This window comes from Bactrocera oleae, chromosome 2, assembly GCF_042242935.1.
Source record: "Bactrocera oleae isolate idBacOlea1 chromosome 2, idBacOlea1, whole genome shotgun sequence".
NCBI lineage: Eukaryota > Metazoa > Arthropoda > Insecta > Diptera > Tephritidae > Bactrocera > Bactrocera oleae.
In genome coordinates this window covers 25,764,361-25,782,493 of record NC_091536.1, presented here as the reverse complement: position 1 = coordinate 25,782,493, position 18,133 = coordinate 25,764,361, and the positions used below count along the sequence as shown (strand labels likewise).

The 18,133-nt window shown below is 32.8% G+C and overlaps 2 protein-coding genes and 1 long non-coding RNA gene across 5 annotated transcripts; 1 reads left to right on the top strand and 2 right to left on the bottom strand.

The window, feature by feature from the left end:
• Positions 1-238: 238 nt before the first annotated feature.
• Idh3g (Isocitrate dehydrogenase (NAD(+)) 3 non-catalytic subunit gamma) lies at positions 239-3,979 on the bottom strand. 2 transcript variants are annotated; one of them, XM_014232395.3, is made up of 8 exons: positions 3,787-3,979; positions 3,587-3,664; positions 2,827-3,498; positions 2,664-2,771; positions 2,412-2,598; positions 2,276-2,351; positions 771-1,177; positions 239-695 (listed from the first exon to the last, which is right to left on the bottom strand). In XM_014232395.3, the coding sequence occupies exons 1-7, from the start codon at positions 3,841-3,843 to the stop codon at positions 1,153-1,155; spliced, it is 1,203 nt and encodes a 400-aa protein (XP_014087870.1). In that variant the 5' UTR covers positions 3,844-3,979; the 3' UTR covers positions 239-695; positions 771-1,152. The 2 variants fall into 2 exon arrangements, with proteins under 2 accessions (XP_014087870.1, XP_014087871.1); XM_014232396.3 differs by lacking the exon at positions 771-1,177.
• A 704-nt stretch (positions 3,980-4,683) lies between these two features.
• On the top strand, positions 4,684-5,375 carry LOC118682827 (uncharacterized). The gene is made up of 3 exons (XR_011397904.1): positions 4,684-4,937; positions 5,022-5,104; positions 5,187-5,375. It is a non-coding gene; the product is annotated as an uncharacterized lncRNA (long non-coding RNA).
• Positions 5,376-6,275: 900 nt separating this feature from the next.
• Positions 6,276-10,391, bottom strand: LOC106615973 (VPS35 endosomal protein sorting factor-like). 2 transcript variants are annotated; one of them, XM_036372709.2, is made up of 13 exons: positions 9,956-10,391; positions 9,744-9,897; positions 9,294-9,633; positions 9,092-9,244; positions 8,862-9,030; positions 8,633-8,799; positions 8,256-8,538; positions 7,872-8,182; positions 7,448-7,803; positions 7,251-7,390; positions 7,017-7,182; positions 6,606-6,957; positions 6,276-6,538 (listed from the first exon to the last, which is right to left on the bottom strand). In XM_036372709.2, exons 1-13 carry the CDS (start codon positions 10,256-10,258, stop codon positions 6,463-6,465), a joined length of 2,970 nt encoding a protein of 989 aa, XP_036228602.2. In that variant the 5' UTR covers positions 10,259-10,391; the 3' UTR covers positions 6,276-6,462. The 2 variants fall into 2 exon arrangements, with proteins under 2 accessions (XP_036228602.2, XP_014087873.2); XM_014232398.3 differs by having other exon boundaries at positions 6,689-6,957; positions 9,956-10,389.
• Positions 10,392-18,133: the final 7,742 nt, after the last annotated feature.

Below are 18,133 nucleotides of genomic sequence, written 5' to 3'. Positions count from 1 at the left end.
TAAAATTGAATAATAATAATACCAATGAGATAAAGTGCAAAGACATTTGGCAATTTTGGTTTACAGTTACCGTGAGCTGTATATCCAATACCTAATAACGTCCAGCCAGTAAAGATTGAAAGAACAGGTTGCGAAGTGGTGCGGTTATTTCCCCAGCTTCTCGTTCATCTGTTAACTTGCAGAAGATTCACTTTTTTGTCTGGACAACCTAGCAACTTAGTAAATATTTTAAATAATCTTGTCTCTTGGTTTGCAGTTACTTTATTGAAGCAACCAAAATATTTTCGCTCAGCAAGTATGATGGTAAATATAAATAAACAGCTTTACATTTTTTTTTCTCAAATTCAATGGATTAAATTAACAATTATGTTTTTAATTTACCAGTTGTTGCTCATAAATAAATAAATGTAAAAATATAGCGATTTTTAAACATGAGGCTGAGCTTTTACTTAAGTAAAAGCAGACACAATTTGAAAATTTTAGTACAATTTAAAACTATAAGGAGATGTCAACAAATGATTTCACATAATATATATTGCTTAGATATCTTGTAGGTACTTAATACGTTTTATATAATTTCCGAAAGGCTAACAACCAAAAATTAAGTCAAGCAAACGTTATATCGCTTCACAAACTGGATTCCATCGAGTTGTCGTTCCGATTTGCGCGCCATATCCCATATTGAGTAATTAGATCTGTAAAATAATTGAGATTTTAGTAAAAGTACAATTGTGCAGTTAAATATTTGTTAATTATGATGTTGCAATTACCTGCAGCTCCAATCCTTTTATACGCTGACACGCAACACAGGGAGTAACAGAGGAGGTGGTAAGTTTTTTAATTAGTAGCGCACAATCGGATCAGGGTTTGAACATCAAAGCGGGCATACTTAATAAATCATTGTAATATATTGCAGCTGAGCGCAGGCGTCGGATTTTAGTTTATAATTTTGATTTAATACCAGATTTTGGAGTTTAATGCCAATTGGCTTAGTTGGAAGGAGTTGAACGCTGGCGATTAACTTTTCGTTTGTGTTGTTAATATAAATGTACATAATACATATCAGCAACAGTCAAATAGTGACAATAATAGACCGAGGTTTCGTAAATTTTAATCGGCTTAAACTAAGGTAATCTAATTTTTGCTTTAATCTTAATCGCGATATTGTCCTTGGGGCCTGTGTTGTATAGCAGTGCATTGTGTGGGATCCCACATAACCAGTTTTTGTTATTGGTTGACAGTTAAACGGATATCGGATACATGGTGCGGGGCAGGCAGCGTGTAAGTAGAATTTTTTTTTTTTGTGATATAAATTGGCGAAATTAAAAAATATGTATGCATAAACAAGTATAATTTTGAAATAAGATCGAAATTGTATAGAACACGAGCATCGCTAAGACGACGCTGAAAATATGATAAATGTAGTGGTTAAACGCACAGGCGAAAAAGAAAAGCTACATCGAAAGGTGCTGTAGAGATACAAATACATAAACAATACTACAAATTTACTTTTCACAAGCGTTTGAGTGAGAAAATGCATGTGTGTGAAAAGTTGGTTAACCAGTGGATAACTTGTTACAATAAGAAACGCACTAGGGTTGGTTATATGTATATGTGGTTTCCAGAAAAGTAAAGTGTGTATTTTTAGACTCGTAAGTGTACATCCAGACTACTAAAAACAAATAAAAGTATTAGAAGAGGAACCATCCACACTAGATATAGCTGAAATATGCACTAAATTAAAAGGAATTTAGAAAAATATTTACTAAACATACAAGCGGAGCATTGGCAGTAAATTGCAGTTAGTGCTGGAACAATTTGGTTATAATTAGTAGGAGCATAATAAGCATAAATAAAGTAGATAACATTTACAGGAAATACTATATATATAATATATAGTACGTAATAAAAATATGCTAATAAAAGTACGGTGTACGTATGCACGAAATATAAGTAAATGTATAACAAACACACTAAGAATACAATAACATTAACCATTCAATGCATATTTACGGTTGTCATTTAGAAAAAATGTTATTTTTTGTGTAAAATTTGTGCCTTGCACTAAATTAAACTTGCCGAAGGCAGCAAATAAATTTATATAAATAGTATACAATATTTACTTGTATGCATGCATTGAATAGCTACTAAGTAAGTACATTATAAAAGTAGTAAGAAAATAACAATTCCACAGGCGGACGATACTAATATACGTAGGCACTTGAAAGAGGTTACAACAGATTGCATGATGCTTTGGGATGTATAATTGCATTACCAATTCACGCGTTTCTTGGCCAAAATTTTCAGGATATTTTCCACAACGTCAGTGCTGGAAGCGGAGCCACCTAAATCTACATACCAAAAAATAAATATTTTTTAACACACTATTTTGCACTATTTAATGCTCAAACCTGGTGTGCGAATGCCATCATTAACCACAGTTTCATATGTCGCTTCATAAATAACACGCGCATGTTCTTTGTGTCCTAAATGATTCAGCATATCCGCGCTGGCGTTTATCATTGCCACTGGATTGGCAATATTTTTTCCAGCAATAGCTGTACCAGTATTACGCGTGCCAGGTTCGAAGACAGCGAACTAAAGCAGTATTTAAAGAGGATTCGATAAATTAATATCATGCTTCTAATTGATTTTCCACTTACGTGATCGCCATAGTTAGCACCAGAGAGCAGACCGGCGCCACCAATTAATCCGCAAATAACATTAGAAACTATAGTGCCATATAAATTGGTCATGTTCATTACATCGAACTTGAAAAGATAATCAATTTTAATTTATCATAAAATAATAAATATTAGAGCTTACTTGATGTGGATTAGACACCAATTGCATGCATGTATTATCGATAATCATATTGTTATGCTCAATTTCTGGATATTCCTTGTGAACATTTTTGGCAGATTCAAGGAAAAGACCGTCGGACAATTTCATAATATTGGCTTTGTGAATGGTTGTGACCTTTTTACGATTATTTTGACGTGCATATTCAAATGCATAACGCGCTACACGCTCAGCATTTTCTACCGTAACTACCTTCATGCTTTCAACTACACCGCGCACAGATTCATGCTCCAACATTGCATACTCACCGTCAGTGTTTTGACGGATCAATACAACATCAATGTTCTTATGACGCGAGGGAATGCCAGGGTATGAGCGGCAATGTACAACATTTACATACAAGTCAAGTTCATTACGAATGGCTACATTACGTGATACCTCATCTAAGCCTTGCGATTTGGTTTCAATATTACCCTTAATAGCAACACCATTTCGCTTAATTGAAGTTATAGCATAATCCAAGTCATCATTGCCCTCAGTAGAAGGATCAATTTCTATCACTTCAAAATCGATAGGTGCGCCAACGAAACGGAAGATTTCGCGAATGTAGTGCATTAGCTCGGGACCGATACCACCACCTGGCAACATTGTGACTGCATGTCGACCGCCATATTGTGCAGATGGTATATCAACACCCTAAACAATAGTATAAACAGTGATTAACCTCACTTGTGTTTACATTTATATGGGTCATATTAAGAAAAAAAAACACTTCAGTAATTACCGTCCACTTCTTTTGGAGAGACGACTTGGTATGTGCAACATCTTCGCCCTTTTCCTTTGTCACCAGTAGAGGATAGCCCTGGGAAAGGAAGAAATGTTTAGTTGCATAAAAATTAACTTTTTGCTTAAAATTTCTTATGTAATTATTTTTTAAAATTGAAATAATTTAGCTATATTTTAAGAAATTTCTTCAATACATACACGAGTCAGAAATGGTACTTGATTTTGAAGTAAACGTTGAGTATAACGTAAAGCCATTTTATAAACTTTTTACACTTTTTTCTTAATTACTAGAAAACTAAATAATTTTGCGAAAATCTACTTTGCCAAATCTGATTAGACGACCCACTGCTGCTTCAGTGTGGATATGCTGTTCACAATTATGAAAATGTGAATGCAACCTTACATGCCACTAGGTCGTGAATTAGTGCAAATTAAGTCGTTATCATTCCTATTCACTAACACATTTGTAAAGTTTCACTTACACCACTACATTTTTAAAGCTAACTTTTGGTAAAGTAGGAACATTCATCACACATGTTTTTTTAAAGGCGTAATAAAGAGATGCACGTAAAGCTATTCAATTTTTCATCAACAATGACGGGCTTTTATTGGAAAAAGATTTTGAGGTAAACTCCTTGTCTGATTTTCTTTTTACATATAAAAGGTGTTAATAAAGACAGTAAGTACTTGAATTTTATGTTGGGGTAAATTTTAGAATATCAACCCCCGAATTCGGGCTTAAAATGGTTATGTACGAATAGAGGAGGTTATTAAGGAAATATATACATTTAGTTATGGGTTTAGAGATATTTGCATCTAAATTCTTTCTTTGATTTATAATGAATTTTCCTCTTAAATTTTTAACTTTTATATGCACAAAAATTTCACTAATTGTTTCTACAGATTTATTTTATATTAGCGGTTATAATGATGCAGAAATAACTTTAATTCATAATTTAACTTTTGAGCAATAATACCCCAATGGCAGGAAATAAATAACACATTATTAGTTTTTCGTTAGCACTGTGCAGTCTCCATTGACAATATTGATAGCAATTCGGATTTTCAGCAATCTTTAATTGTCTGTGGAGATACCCCTTAACAATGTTCAGTCTCCATTGGCAATATTGCTGGCAATTCAGAGTCTTCACAGATAATGTAAAATATATATGTATAAAAATATTTGAGACCGCTTGGTCTTTTCTTCTTGGGTTATGTCAAGCAAGAGTTGTACAAAATCAAACCCAGAAATCTGAGTGAACTGAAGCAGTCCATTAAATAGATAATTGAGGCAATCCCGAATTAGGTGTCGCATATGCGTGGTTGAGCATGGAAGAATAATTAATTGTGTAAATAAAATAAAATTTCCTATACAATAAAAAAAAATGTAATGCATTGACTAAAAAGAAACTTATTACGGTTTAATTTTGTAGCACGATGCGTTAGCCACCCTGTATAAGCAGAATATCTTCAAATTATATGCAAAGTCGTTTGCGCATTGTAAATATACGAATCTGTAAGCGTACATTTCTTAACATTGAAATTAGCATTACTTTTCTCAATTAACATTGAAAATGCTCAATTCTACTATTTTTCAGTCCCCTGATGTTAATTGTGGCCATTTGGTGAAACTCGCTCATCGTTTTCAGTTCCCCTGCGAAACGTGAAATATTTTGATAATGGCCGCACTGTGAATCTTCTCTATAATCTACATTCTCCGGTCTTAGCAATCTTTAATTACCTGTCGATATGTCGCGTTAAGAAACTCATAGAAACTTTAACAGAAATTTCTGGTATTTTAAATTTAACCAATAGGTGGTTTGCAGGGTTGGTTAAATTCGTTTTGTCCAAAATTTTAGTAAACGGTATTTTGTTTTCGATACTGTAAAGCTGAAAATTGTAATTTGTTATAGGAGAATTAATTTAGATTAAATAGGATAATTCTTAAAAAAAAATAAAACTTCGCACAAATAAAAAACAGTTACCATTCAAATTTTAAATACACCACGAAATTTAATTTCAAACAAATTAGTATATTTAATCGTGAAAATAGAAATTGTATACTTATACTTTTCGGTTATTTAAATAAAAACAATTATTAACGAATAATTTAGCCCTCACCTACCGGCTATTTTGGATTAACTACAAGTGTGAATTATGGTATACTATATTCATTATTCAAAATCGTATCATTCTGATAGCAGCAAAGCTGGAAAATTAATAGTTTTCAGCGGAATAATATTTAGGTGATGAGATAAATGCTCGGAAAGTTTGCACTCAAAACCTTCAACATAGTATATAATACATAAGTATGCGATCTTGAAATCTTGTCCCTATACTTGACTTCTTCTCTCCTATAACTGGAAGCTGCACAAATAAAAAAAAACACATACGTTTTCAATTTGTAAAACAACTAGCAGAAAATAATACCATAACTGTTAATACATACATACGTACACATGTATGTGTTCCAGCAAGTTTTAATTACACAAATCTGGTGTTTCCATCAAGTTCATAGGCAAATTTTTCAAATGTTGATTCGAGGTCATCAGATCATAATACTGGGACTTAATATATTTATTTTAAATATTGCACAAATGCCAACGCTTAATTCATTAAGGTTGAATTTCAATAAATTGTTAAGTGTAATTTACTCTACTTCAAACAATTATACAATAAAAAAATGATTAAAATCGTTCGCACAAATACTTTGCATTCGCATTTCCTATATATTACTTTCCTTATATAAGGCAAACATACATATATAAAGGAGTGTAAGTGCAAGGATACATTTTACAAAAGTTTGAGCTGACGGGTTTGTGAAGACACTTAATCATTTATACTATTTCGTTTGAATTTGGTGCAGCAATCGTGCTAGTGGCCGCGCATTTTGTGTATTTGTGTTCTTAATTTGTTCGTAGATGAATTCAACATTTTGTAACGTATGCGACTGTAAATAAATTGGATGAGGGTAGGTTATAAATATGTAGAAAGATTATGAATCTCGAAAGCAGTACTTTAAGAATTGTATTGGCCAATATACATATATGTAGGATATGCGTGTACTGTGTTCGAAATTCATTAAGGCATGGTGATTTACAATTAACTTAACGTCGATGTGGGACTCCGCCTTTACAGCAAGAAGCCAAAGATTGACAGCCAATTGGAAAGTTTTCTCGCGGCTAAGATTAGCATACCGGACGATACGTAAAAATAATTCCAAAGCTAGTGTGGCCTGCGTACGTAATTGGCGTTTGCTACCCAGTATTTTAAGTTGAACTAAGATGTCATCAATGACTTGAACGCATATATTATTGACTTCTGTTAGATATTTCTGATCATGACCATAAAGTTCATCATTTGAAACAACTGAAATTGAAAGACAACACATTAACAATATTTTTAGATTATATCTTACTAATTCTCACCGCAGGGAATGTGATAAGGGAATTCTTCCAAACTTTGTACGTACAACATGTCTAGAGCGTGCAAATAGACGATGACCAGTCCAGAGCTTTGAGCATCGAAGGGAAATTTAGTGACCTCTGAAAGTAGTAGACGTAGTAGATATAACACTCCCTGATCGGGACTATCCTATAATGAAAAGAAAACCAAATGTTCGAGTAATGATAAAGGAGTTAAACGATTATATTATTCCTTACAGGTACTACCACCAATGTTGCTAACATGTTGCAAAGGTAAGATACCAAATACGTCTCCAGATTCCGTGGTATGCCCTCCATTTCCACGGATCGTGGTAAGTTACTCACTAACTGAAGTGCGGCTTCGAAACACGCATCCGCTGAAAAATAAAACTACAAATCTTATTCTAACTACAAAAATAATTGGGGATACATACCCTGTCCTAAACATTGATTTAATAGCGCCACCTGACCGGTCAGTAAGTAAAGGTCCATTTGATTTGGAATTGCTGTGATACTAGGGATTGAAATGAAAGAGAATGCTATGCATGCTTTTACAAACGCTCCAGTTTTTTGAGTATAATTTTCTTTAGCCACATGTCGTATCTCAACAGCTAACTTATTTACCGAATTTACCAATGTTATATAGACTGTGTCTAAATCCGTGAAAGCTTCACGTGCTTCCACATAAAAACTAAGCTGTCGTTCAAAATCTTTTGGGTAAGTAACTTTACGTATGAAACTGCTTATCAACAGCGAAATTTGTCGCCGTTCATCCTCTACGGTTTGAGCGCTAATGGTGAAAAATATCAAATCAATTGCAAATGCAATTCGAATATCAGGAAATATGTAAGAACTCACGTCACAGAGTCGCTGAGAATCTTTCCAATAAACATTATCGCATTGATCACAATTTCATCCGAGATATTATCTTCGGATTTATGTTGGAACCTTATCATAATGTTCTTGCATACGAGTATCCTATTTGAATCTTTCTTAAAAAGATCTAAATATGGTAAAAAATTTTCCTGAATTAGCAACAACTCCGTATTTTCAAAATGTTGCAAAATTTTGTCTAAAATATTTTGCAATTGAGTATAAAATCTCTCATATGTTCGGCTTGCGTTCACTCGTAACGTGATTGTTCCCAACAGATTGTTGATAACAGTTATCTAGCAGAACACATGAAACAAATAAAGCTATTTACATATGTATTTCGTACTTCAATATTTTCTTCGTACTTACAGAGAAATTTTTTGCAATAAATTGTGCCCACGTTTCTAAACAGTTTATGTATTCAGTTGAATCGATGAAAGTATCTATGGTATTAAAAGAACCATTCAAAAATTGTAACCTTTGCTCTGGAAGTGGTGGGCAGCTGCTGACACTAACGCCAAGGGCGCGGAACAAGTGTGCTTTCGAAATGCCTTCTGTGTTAGAGCTTGCAAGTAACCTAACGAATTCCATACCGTTTGCAGCAATGAACTCTGATTGAAATACATTCAGCATGGAAATAAACAGTAATCCACTGTAAAATTGTCAAAGTAAGAGTTTTGTTTAATATTTCTAAATAACTATTGAAGAGATCATACGATATTACTGTCATAATAAAAATTACTGACTTATTTTTTGTTTCTTTGCATTCGTTCATTATTTCTTCTGTGTAAATATTGTTTTTGTGAACAAGTGCTAATAACATGAAATCCAAAGCAGGACTGTACAATGATAAATATGTTTCAATGTTGACTTGCTGGCGATTTAGTTCTGAACGAACAGCTCCGCTAAAAATCTGAAAGTAATATGTATTTAGATTTCTACGGGATTCAGCAAACGTTAGAATGTAGTCAATACCGTGTTGTAGATTTTAAGGAAATCCTTAAAATTTTCTTTTATGGATTCTTTATTAGACGTTACATTTAGACTAATACGAACCAAATAGCACCGTGCATACGTCTGCACTAAAGGGTCACCAATACCACGGATCATTTTAGTAATACGAAGTAAATTTTTATCGAATTCGCTGTAAAAATGTTAAATTTTACTTACATTTAAATTGGTTAATAACGAGTTTTAATTTTTACTTAGGTGATATAAAGTCATAACATTTGAGTATAGCCATTTCCAAATATAAACGGGGTAATAGTTCCCGAATAGAAGCAATTTTAAAAAACCAATTTTGACAAGTTTCTCTGGCGTTTTCATACAATGGCTCAGAATCACTCGTTTTTCTGTTTCTATAAAAAGAAAATTCAAACTAGTGTTACAAAAGAAATGTACACATACTCTCCAGCGCCAGCAATATTGCTTGCTTTAATATTAAGTCGCTCATGGACCAATTTTCCAAACATATCAAGAATATCAGTTATCAGAACAAATTGGCTGGGATAAAAGTTAAGTACAGAAGTGTCGGCAAGCATTTTGGAACATTGAATGACAATTTTTAATGATTTTACACGTTGATCATCGTTCCACGACGTTATCAATTCTTGATTTAATTGTTCAATACGTTGTATATATTCCTGTTGAGTTAAATCAATCATGTGACTCACGGTATCATCATCGAAGTCATCCAGCTGTTCCAGGCGAAATTTAACTTTGTCGGCAACTACGGTCTGAGCTTTGACTAAAATAGCAAATCGTTAACAAAAAGACAATATATATACGAGCATATATGTATGTAGATTTAATACGGAATAATTTTTTTGATTAGTTAAATAATCCAGCAGAGCTTACTTCCTTCTCCACCTGAGTTTACTGCTGAAAGAAAACTTGTGGAAATTGACAGCTTTTCTGACGTTGTATATCGATTCAATATCCCCAATCGCTTTGCGCCCCAACTTATATTATCTTCGTCCAAACTTTTTCTATCATTATTTTTTTCCATTTGCTAAAAATTATAAGTGGATTAGTTTATAGTGGGGAAAGGTACTTCAATGTTAACCAACATATTCTGTAGCTATCTGTGTTAAAGGATCCATATTTTCTTGATCTTGCCGTGCAAATAGGGACAGTGGATCGGTTCCATCAAAGGATAAAGTGAGCGGCTCAACCGAAATGCTTGATGAAGCTCGTGAACTATTATCGTTACTCAAGCTACTCCGAATATCTTTCAAGTAATGTTTGGTACCTTTACTTTCGAATATAGTCACTCCGTGTATTTTTAATGGATGCTCATAAGTTATGTAGCCTTGTAATGGGTTCTTGTGCACTTCATAAAAGTGGGGAATACACTCCCAATCCGTAGCCATTACAAAAAGATAGGGCGCGTACTCAAAACCAACAATACAGATAAATATCAAAATACAACAAACTTATTTGGATATTTGCTCAAACAAATCACATCTAAATAAATGCGCTTAAAATTACACTTAAAGTAATCTGCTATCCCTATAAGCAATAGTTGTTATCTCGATAATTTTATGAGCGACAATATTGCTTGGAGACTTCTACTATGATTTTTAACAAATTAGTTTTCAATGATAATGATCCTCAATTAAAAACTAAGAAAGGTTGAGAATAGAATAGCGGATGGGTATTTACGAATAGAGGAGGTTCACCAGATAAAGAATATATACACATTTAGTTGCCGTTGACTTATGGTTTTTGATATATTTGCATTTAAAGTTCAAAAATTAAACTATTTAAAGTGCGTGTTTCTTTGATTCATAATGAATTTTTCACTTATATTTGCAACAAATTTGTTTCTACCCATTTGTTTTGTATTCAACAGTGCAAAACTAACTTTAATTCAATATTTAACTTTTGTTCAAATCCATTTATTCTTTCGTAGTTTTTTGCTTCAAAATTAAAAACCCTTATAGTACAAACAGGCACCGACGCAAAACCGTGGACCGAATCAGCTGCCCAACTCATCTCTCACTGGAAATCAGAGCGCAATTGCTAAACGTCAAAACCTTCTGAACTCAGGCAACTGTCAAAATTCAGGAGGTCTGACATTTAGCAATTGGAAAAGGAGGGACGGCCAGATTGAAATCCTACAGAAATGTATGTGATGAAATCTTTTGCGATGCCATGCTTAGTAGTATGAATTTTGAATTGAAAATTATAAAAAAAAAACATTTATTAATTGAGAGCTACTACATTTATTCTTTTGATTATTGAAAGTTCAAACATCAATTGTTTTTATATATTGCAAAATGTACATGTGTTATTCTACTGAAGAACCTCTCTGATGCGTTTTTTGAAATTGCGAGTTGAGTTCAATTTACTTTATTCAATATGTAGAGGAAAGTATAAACTAACGACATACTTTCAGTTGGCCGCTTAAGATTTTAGTGATCCACAAATACTCGTAGCAACGTGAATTTTGATTAATTATATTTTGGTCATTAAACCAAAAATATTTATGAATCTTGTAATTATTCTAAAGTTGTTAAATTATTTTTAAAGAGTAGATGATAAGAAGGGCTTTCTACCCCTGTAGCTAAATTGCATTTTCTGTTTACATACATAAAATATATTATTACTTATTATCATTTGATGTTTTGTTGTCATGCCAAATTATTTGCCTTCATATTTTAAATATTCGCGATCAAGTATACATATAAGTATATATTCTTACAACTTTGATATTGTGTTGCGTCTGATGTAAAGGAAAGTGAAAATGCAACTTTAACTCTGCTGTTGCAACTGCTCACTTCTTTATATGCTGGTTTTACTTGTTTTCACAATAATTTTCATTTTAATCTTTTTGCGAAATAGCGTTTTTACAAGGAGCGTTCCATTAATCCAACCAACAATCTTGTCTATTGACCATTAACCAATAGCTGATTAACTTTTAAAGATCGCATCAGCTGTAAAAATTTGTAAAATAAATTCTTCATGGCCATAAACCTTAACAAGTTTGTGGTGTTGAACGCGGCTATATTCTGTTGTATTTCCAGTTATTAATTATAATATTTTTATTCATTCACTTTAAACAATTTATGTGTATGTTCATATGTGTATATGAATGTGAATAAATACGTATAAATGTATTATAATTGTAGTTTCCGATGAACAGCTTGTTTCTTCCATTCAAAATATTTCGAAAAAAACACCGAACTTTGGCTTAGACTTTACTATCAAACAAAAATTGTAGTGTATGTAGTGGAATTAATGCAAACAGTCAAGCGTTATATCCAAGATATCTTATTTGAACGCTCACACCTATCAATTGATTAGATGGTGCTTCTGTATTTATGTGTTTTTGCAAAGAAGGAAAGGTAAATTAGAAGATCATCTAATGATAGGTTTAGGAAACAACATGTTTCAAAGAGATTGGGTAAGGGATGCTAAATAAGTGAGTTTTACAGGGCATACAAAGAGGTTGTTGGTTTCACGCGGGCATTATTTGCATGCAGGGCATATGTTTGGTATATCAGGTTCTAATCTGGATAAGCAGGAGTGTAGGGGGAACGGCATGAATTGATTTTCACGGTAAGCCTATCGGTTTTCCTATTCAGTTTGAAAAGTAAAAAAGATTGAAGTCATAGTTCTTTAAGCATCGAAATAAATACTTTCCAAATAAAAAAAATTATTCGTATCAAAATTAAGGATATAAAATATTGGTGGCCGCCCCTTAAATCGAAATCTACTATTATTGTAGTTTTCATCGTAAATATACTTTATATTTTTTTATTAGTGTGTCACAATTTAAAATCGCCCATTTGGTTTGAACACTTGTGAAAAATGCGGAAGTATTAACCAAATGTCAATTGACAATTTGTCAAATTCTTACGGCAACACGTCAATATACTTCAGCCAGTGTGAATTGCACATGTTGAACACAACATCAGCGTACTGTAATGCATACGATAGCTGTCGGCGTTGGCAGCCGCGTTGGAAGAGCTTTTCGAATATACATATGTATAAAAATGCTTGCATTGGATCATGGCAATGACATTCAGATGGTTTTGCATGCAGCTTTCAGTGTTAGACATTCACTTCAAGTCTTTGAGATATTTCATGGATTCGCATGCCATATTTGAAATTCGTGGTCATGTGTCATCATATATTCGTGTATAAGTGAACCGAATAAAAAATAAATTAATTTAAATACTTTTATTTATGTACATATTTGGTATAGACAAACATATCTGTTCGTTCCAAATAATAAAAAAATTAACAATTTAAAAAAAATATTATTTCTAGTTTGTTAATCATATATTTAGCGACAAATTAATAGTCAACGTCGTTATTTCGACTCAGTTGTTGTTAATAAATAAATTAATAATTGTACATAATAAATGACATACACAACCAATAGTTCTTTAAAAACGGTTTCATGAAATGCATCGATCAAAGGACAAAGTGAAATAACCATGAACGTGTGTGTACACACACATGTATTTAATAATATTTATATATACGTACATATATACAGGTTGTCTAAGATGGCAAGCAGAATGTAACGATATATTGATCGATGCCTGCTTCAGTCAACACATAATTAATATTATATATACATAAATTCAAATTTTTATGCAAGTTTGTATTAACATGTATTGATAATAAATGCTCAAGCACCCTGTAGTAAATATATGTATTTAGATGTTTGACGATGAATATTTGCAGAGCATTCAATTTCCTACAAAATCTATAGAACAAGATATTTTTTCAAGTAGTTTGCAAGCAGCAAGATATGAATTTTTTTTCTGATAATAAGAAAAAAATAGAAACCCGTTAGGCGGTGGACCAGCTCGTTACAATTAAGAGCTCATACTTGGAGAGCCTTTCTTATAGGTGTCTATTAACCAATAAGAAAGGCTGAGCGAGTTAACTCACTTTTGGTAGCTTTCAACATAGCATTTGGGTGGGTGGCCGTGTTTTATTATCCGATTTTGATAATTTTCACATGAAATGCTTATTGAAAATGTTTCCAGAAAGTTCGGTTCATAAAGCTTAAATAATTTGTTAGATATGTACAGTAAGTCGGGAACAGATGTCTTTCCTTAACTTTTCTAGTAAAGATGGTACAATAGGGTTGAATGTGCAACGGTATATTATAATAATTGGACATTAGGCGTGACACCACTCACTTGTAATGTCAGTTTAAAGATTTTGTATATAACATTTACACGTTAATATATTCTAAAGGTTGATAAAATTGGTTTAGTTCATTTTGGATATGTAGTATATCCGAAAATTAGCTTAAAAATGAAATTACTTTAAAATCAATTCTGGAGTTTAGTTTAATGACAAAAGTAAATGAAATAAGATCCCTTAGCAATTTCCGACTTTCCAGTTTACTTTATTACAGTTAACATTGATATGAAATTTTAATGATATTATTCGGATAAATGAAATTGGTATGAGATCTAGTTCCCAATCTAATGATTGGAGTGGAAATTGGATTACTTTTATTTAAAAAATATTTTAAGTGCTAACATAATGAATATAGTGATTTATGTTAGTTAGATTAATTAATCCATAGTACAAGATACTAAGATGCCAAATGTGATCGTAATCCATTCACGGTTTTGTCGAATATTGAATTTATTCGCAACATCTTTTAATATAAAGTTTCAGCAACACCTGAAAATACCTACGAGAAGTGGAAAACATTTATGTAAGAATTAACGCCAATGAAGCATTTTTATCCTTTATGGCACGATGTGACAATGTGTTTTTAATGTCCATTAATGATCCGCTCATTAGAGAGGAGCAGAGATGGGTATATGGTGAATGACAAAGTTCTTCTTTGAAGTTTAAATAAAACACATAAATACACAACTAAAGCGGCGACAATGAAGAAGATATATGATGGTAGTTATGAGTATATCTATATTAAGATCGTTATGGTTTCTCTTTGGTAGCTGTTGCTGAGCTACTTTTGTGGAAATCATAACCAATACAGCTGTTATTTGCTTAATTGCAAACACTTCAAATAAGACTTTAGCTGCCATTGTAATTGTTTATGCCGAAACGTGTCTCGTTATATCGTTCCTGCTTTCAAACCTACAAAAGAAATATGAAAGGTCTAGACAGAGGGCACTCACTTGCCATTAAATTGCTGCGCTCCGCAATGCAATCAAGAGCAATATTAACAACAAGAACTATCGACTTTGACTGCATTTAAACTTGTTTGTTGTTGTTACATTTCAATGGTAATGCTGTTAATTAAGGATCCAATGTTTACGCATGCGTAAACCTCAAACTGTTGATGTATTGGAACGTAGCTAATTCACATAGTCATTGAAAAGTATGGCTTGTATTTTTTTTTTATTCTTTAGAAAAAGCTTTATTATCGAAAAGCGGTGCATTTAGTAATCTTATTTAATGGGGCACATTTGTGAGTTTCGTCCGATTTTGAGAGAAAATACTGTATATATTAAGTTGCTATCAATTATTCGGGAAATACAAAATAACGCTGATTGTAATTGCGTTAATTGCAATAAACTATGCGCTTGAAGCGGTTAAACTCAGGTCATAATTTTACGTTTAATATATGCGGATATTTTGAGTTACTGCATTTATTTTTGTATACACAGACGTTTATATCAGAAACGTTTCTACATTGCTACCTCAAAGGTGACGCGAAAAGCTATACACGCAAATAACTTTATCATTAATAAATAAAATGGCTCCTTCTACCTCATTTTGTACAAGCATACATACATCTCAAAAAGCTCAGTAATTTGATCAGGTGATCCTAATTATGTGAAAATACTCCCAACCAATGTTGCTACATGTGTATGTATAGATGAGAATGTGTATTCTGCTAAAATGGCCTAAATACGGAAATTGAAGGAAAAAATCGGTGACGAGGCAAAAAAGAGCATAGCATAAAATATCTTAATAATGTTGCATAACTACGACAAAATAAATATTATAAAGAGGAAAGATTTGATTATTTTTTTGTTTGAATTGCATAGGCTCCGAAACTACTTGACGGATTTGAAAAATTCTTTCACTGTTGGGAAGCTACACTCTCTCAGGTGAATATAGGCTATATTATATTTTCAAAAAAGTTAGAGATCCTTACTAAAACGCCAACATATATATCGAACTATTATAGTTACGTCACATAGGTGTTCTTTTATTTAAAAAAAGTTCAAAAAATCCCGTCTCTGTAAAAGCTCTTTATTTGTACCTGTTAATCCTTTTCGGAAAAATTTACTATATATTCAAGACTCATTCAATACCTTTATAAAACTTTTTGAATTATGCGATTCAGATATTCTATTCGAATTATATCACGAATTTATAAAATCGCGGATCCCTCTCGGAGTTGGCTCTCGATGAAGCGGTCGCGGGTGAAATTGAATAAAAATAACATTAAAAGTTCGATGTTTACATCTCATCGCGTATGTATATAAGGTCCTCTTCCCCCAAGTGGGATGGTAAATGGAGTATCTGCTAGACTTTTATATGTGTGTGGGAATCCAATTGTATCGAAGTATACTATATCATCTCAATTGATAGCGAAATTGACAATTACTCCCGACATGGTTATTCGTCTTAAGGCGCTCATTCCAAATTCTTTGTCAAGGGTGCAGAATAAATACTGTGTAAAGCATTGAAGTGTTGCAGTTAATCTATTATTGTTTGGCTAGCGCAATTGGTTGTGTCGCTTGTGGCTGATGTTGATGGCCATCCATCTAGGCGCAATTATTTTCATTCATTTAATTTTAAATACTCTTGCAATATGTTACTTAAGACTATAATAGTTTTGTTCACCTAACGGTTGTTTGTATCACCTAAAACTAATCGATATATGTAGATATAGGGTTACATATATAAATGATCAGGATGGCAAGCCGCGTCGAAATCCGGACGTCTGTCTGTGCGTACGTTTGTCTGTGCAAACTGTAACTTGAGTAAAAATTAAGATATCTGGATGAATTTCGGTATACTTGGGTTCCTTGGCAAAAAAAATATAAAAATTTACGAACTTTGAATAATCGGAACACTGCCACGCCCACAAAACGCCATTAATCGAAAACATATAACTAAGCCGTAAATTAAGATACATAACTCAAATTTGGCATCTAATTAAGAAGGGGCACTTGTAGTTTGAAAATCTTGAAAAATTGGGTGTGGTCCCGCCCCCTAATGAGTTTAATGTATATACCTTTCAAATCATTAACGCTACAATATATAACCCAAATTTGCACGCAACAAATATTTTCAACCCTTCTTACGATAGTGTAAAAAAAGGCGAAATCGGATGATAATATTGCGCACTCCTAATAAATCAATAACTAAATGCGTCAGAGACATTAAATTTAACACCAAGGATGGCACAAGAAAGCTTTTTAGGAGCCGATATGAAAATTGGGTGGTGCGCGTGGCACCTCCTCCTTTTAGGTAATATCACTTATCTCGGGATCAGCTCGACCGTTTACAACCAAATTCATTACATAGCATTATTACAATATTATGACTAAAAATTGTCAAAATCGAACCAAAACTGTTCAAGCCCTTAGGTATCCAATATGTAGACCCTAGTACCAATAGTTGACTTTTTACCGAAAATATCGGTCAATGTATGAGATATATGATTGAAATTCATAGAGGATCCTCTCCTCACACTAATATGTCTGTATGTCAAAAATTGAAGTTGAGTCGGGTTAATACATCCCTTAGCTCCTATCTACCTAATAAAAAGATTTTCGAACTGTCGGGTGACTTTATATCGCATATTCCACGTCCCCAATATACCCCATTTTTTCAAGATTTTTCCCAAGATTTTCGAACTTCTGGATGACGTTACACCGCATATATCGGGTAATATTTAAGTTATCTCAATGAAAATGAGAGAGCGTGTTTGGACAAGGTATCTTTGTGCCTAAAATGGTTAAAATTCGGTAAAAACTTGACCTAGCCTCCATATAACTAATATCAGGATTTTCGAACATCCGTTTGACTTTACTCCATATGATTGGTGATAATATAATATGTGATATACCTGAATGAAACTGTGCATATTATGGTTTTCGTATTTCTATCAAGTTTTATACCGAATATGTCGTTTAATGTTCCCAATATGTCCCATATAATGACTTCCGTCTTTCCACCAGACTTTAAACTTTTCAGGTTGGGCAAAAGGTGATGTTTTAATGAAATTAAATAGGCAAGTTTTCTTAAAAATTATGTGCTTTGGCGCTGAATTAGAATAT

Excerpts from the sequence above, each read along its gene's own strand:
- Idh3g (XM_014232395.3), bottom strand. The coding sequence starts at position 3,843 with ATGGCTTTACGTTATACTCAACGTTTACTTCAAAATCAAGTACCATTT. Across the intron at positions 2,772-2,826 it reads TGGTGTCTAATCCACATCAA|TTCGATGTAATGAACATGAC; the intron begins GTAAGCTCTAAT and ends TATCTTTTCAAG. Across the intron at positions 1,178-2,275 it reads GCCAAGAAACGCGTGAATTG|GCCCCAAGGACAATATCGCG; the intron begins GTAATGCAATTA and ends TATACAACACAG.
- LOC106615973 (XM_036372709.2), bottom strand. The coding sequence starts at position 10,258 with ATGGCTACGGATTGGGAGTGTATTCCCCACTTTTATGAAGTGCACAAG. Across the intron at positions 8,800-8,861 it reads TCCTTAAAATCTACAACACG|ATTTTTAGCGGAGCTGTTCG; the intron begins GTATTGACTACA and ends TATTACTTTCAG. Across the intron at positions 8,539-8,632 it reads TGCAAAGAAACAAAAAATAA|TGGATTACTGTTTATTTCCA; the intron begins GTCAGTAATTTT and ends ACAATTTTACAG.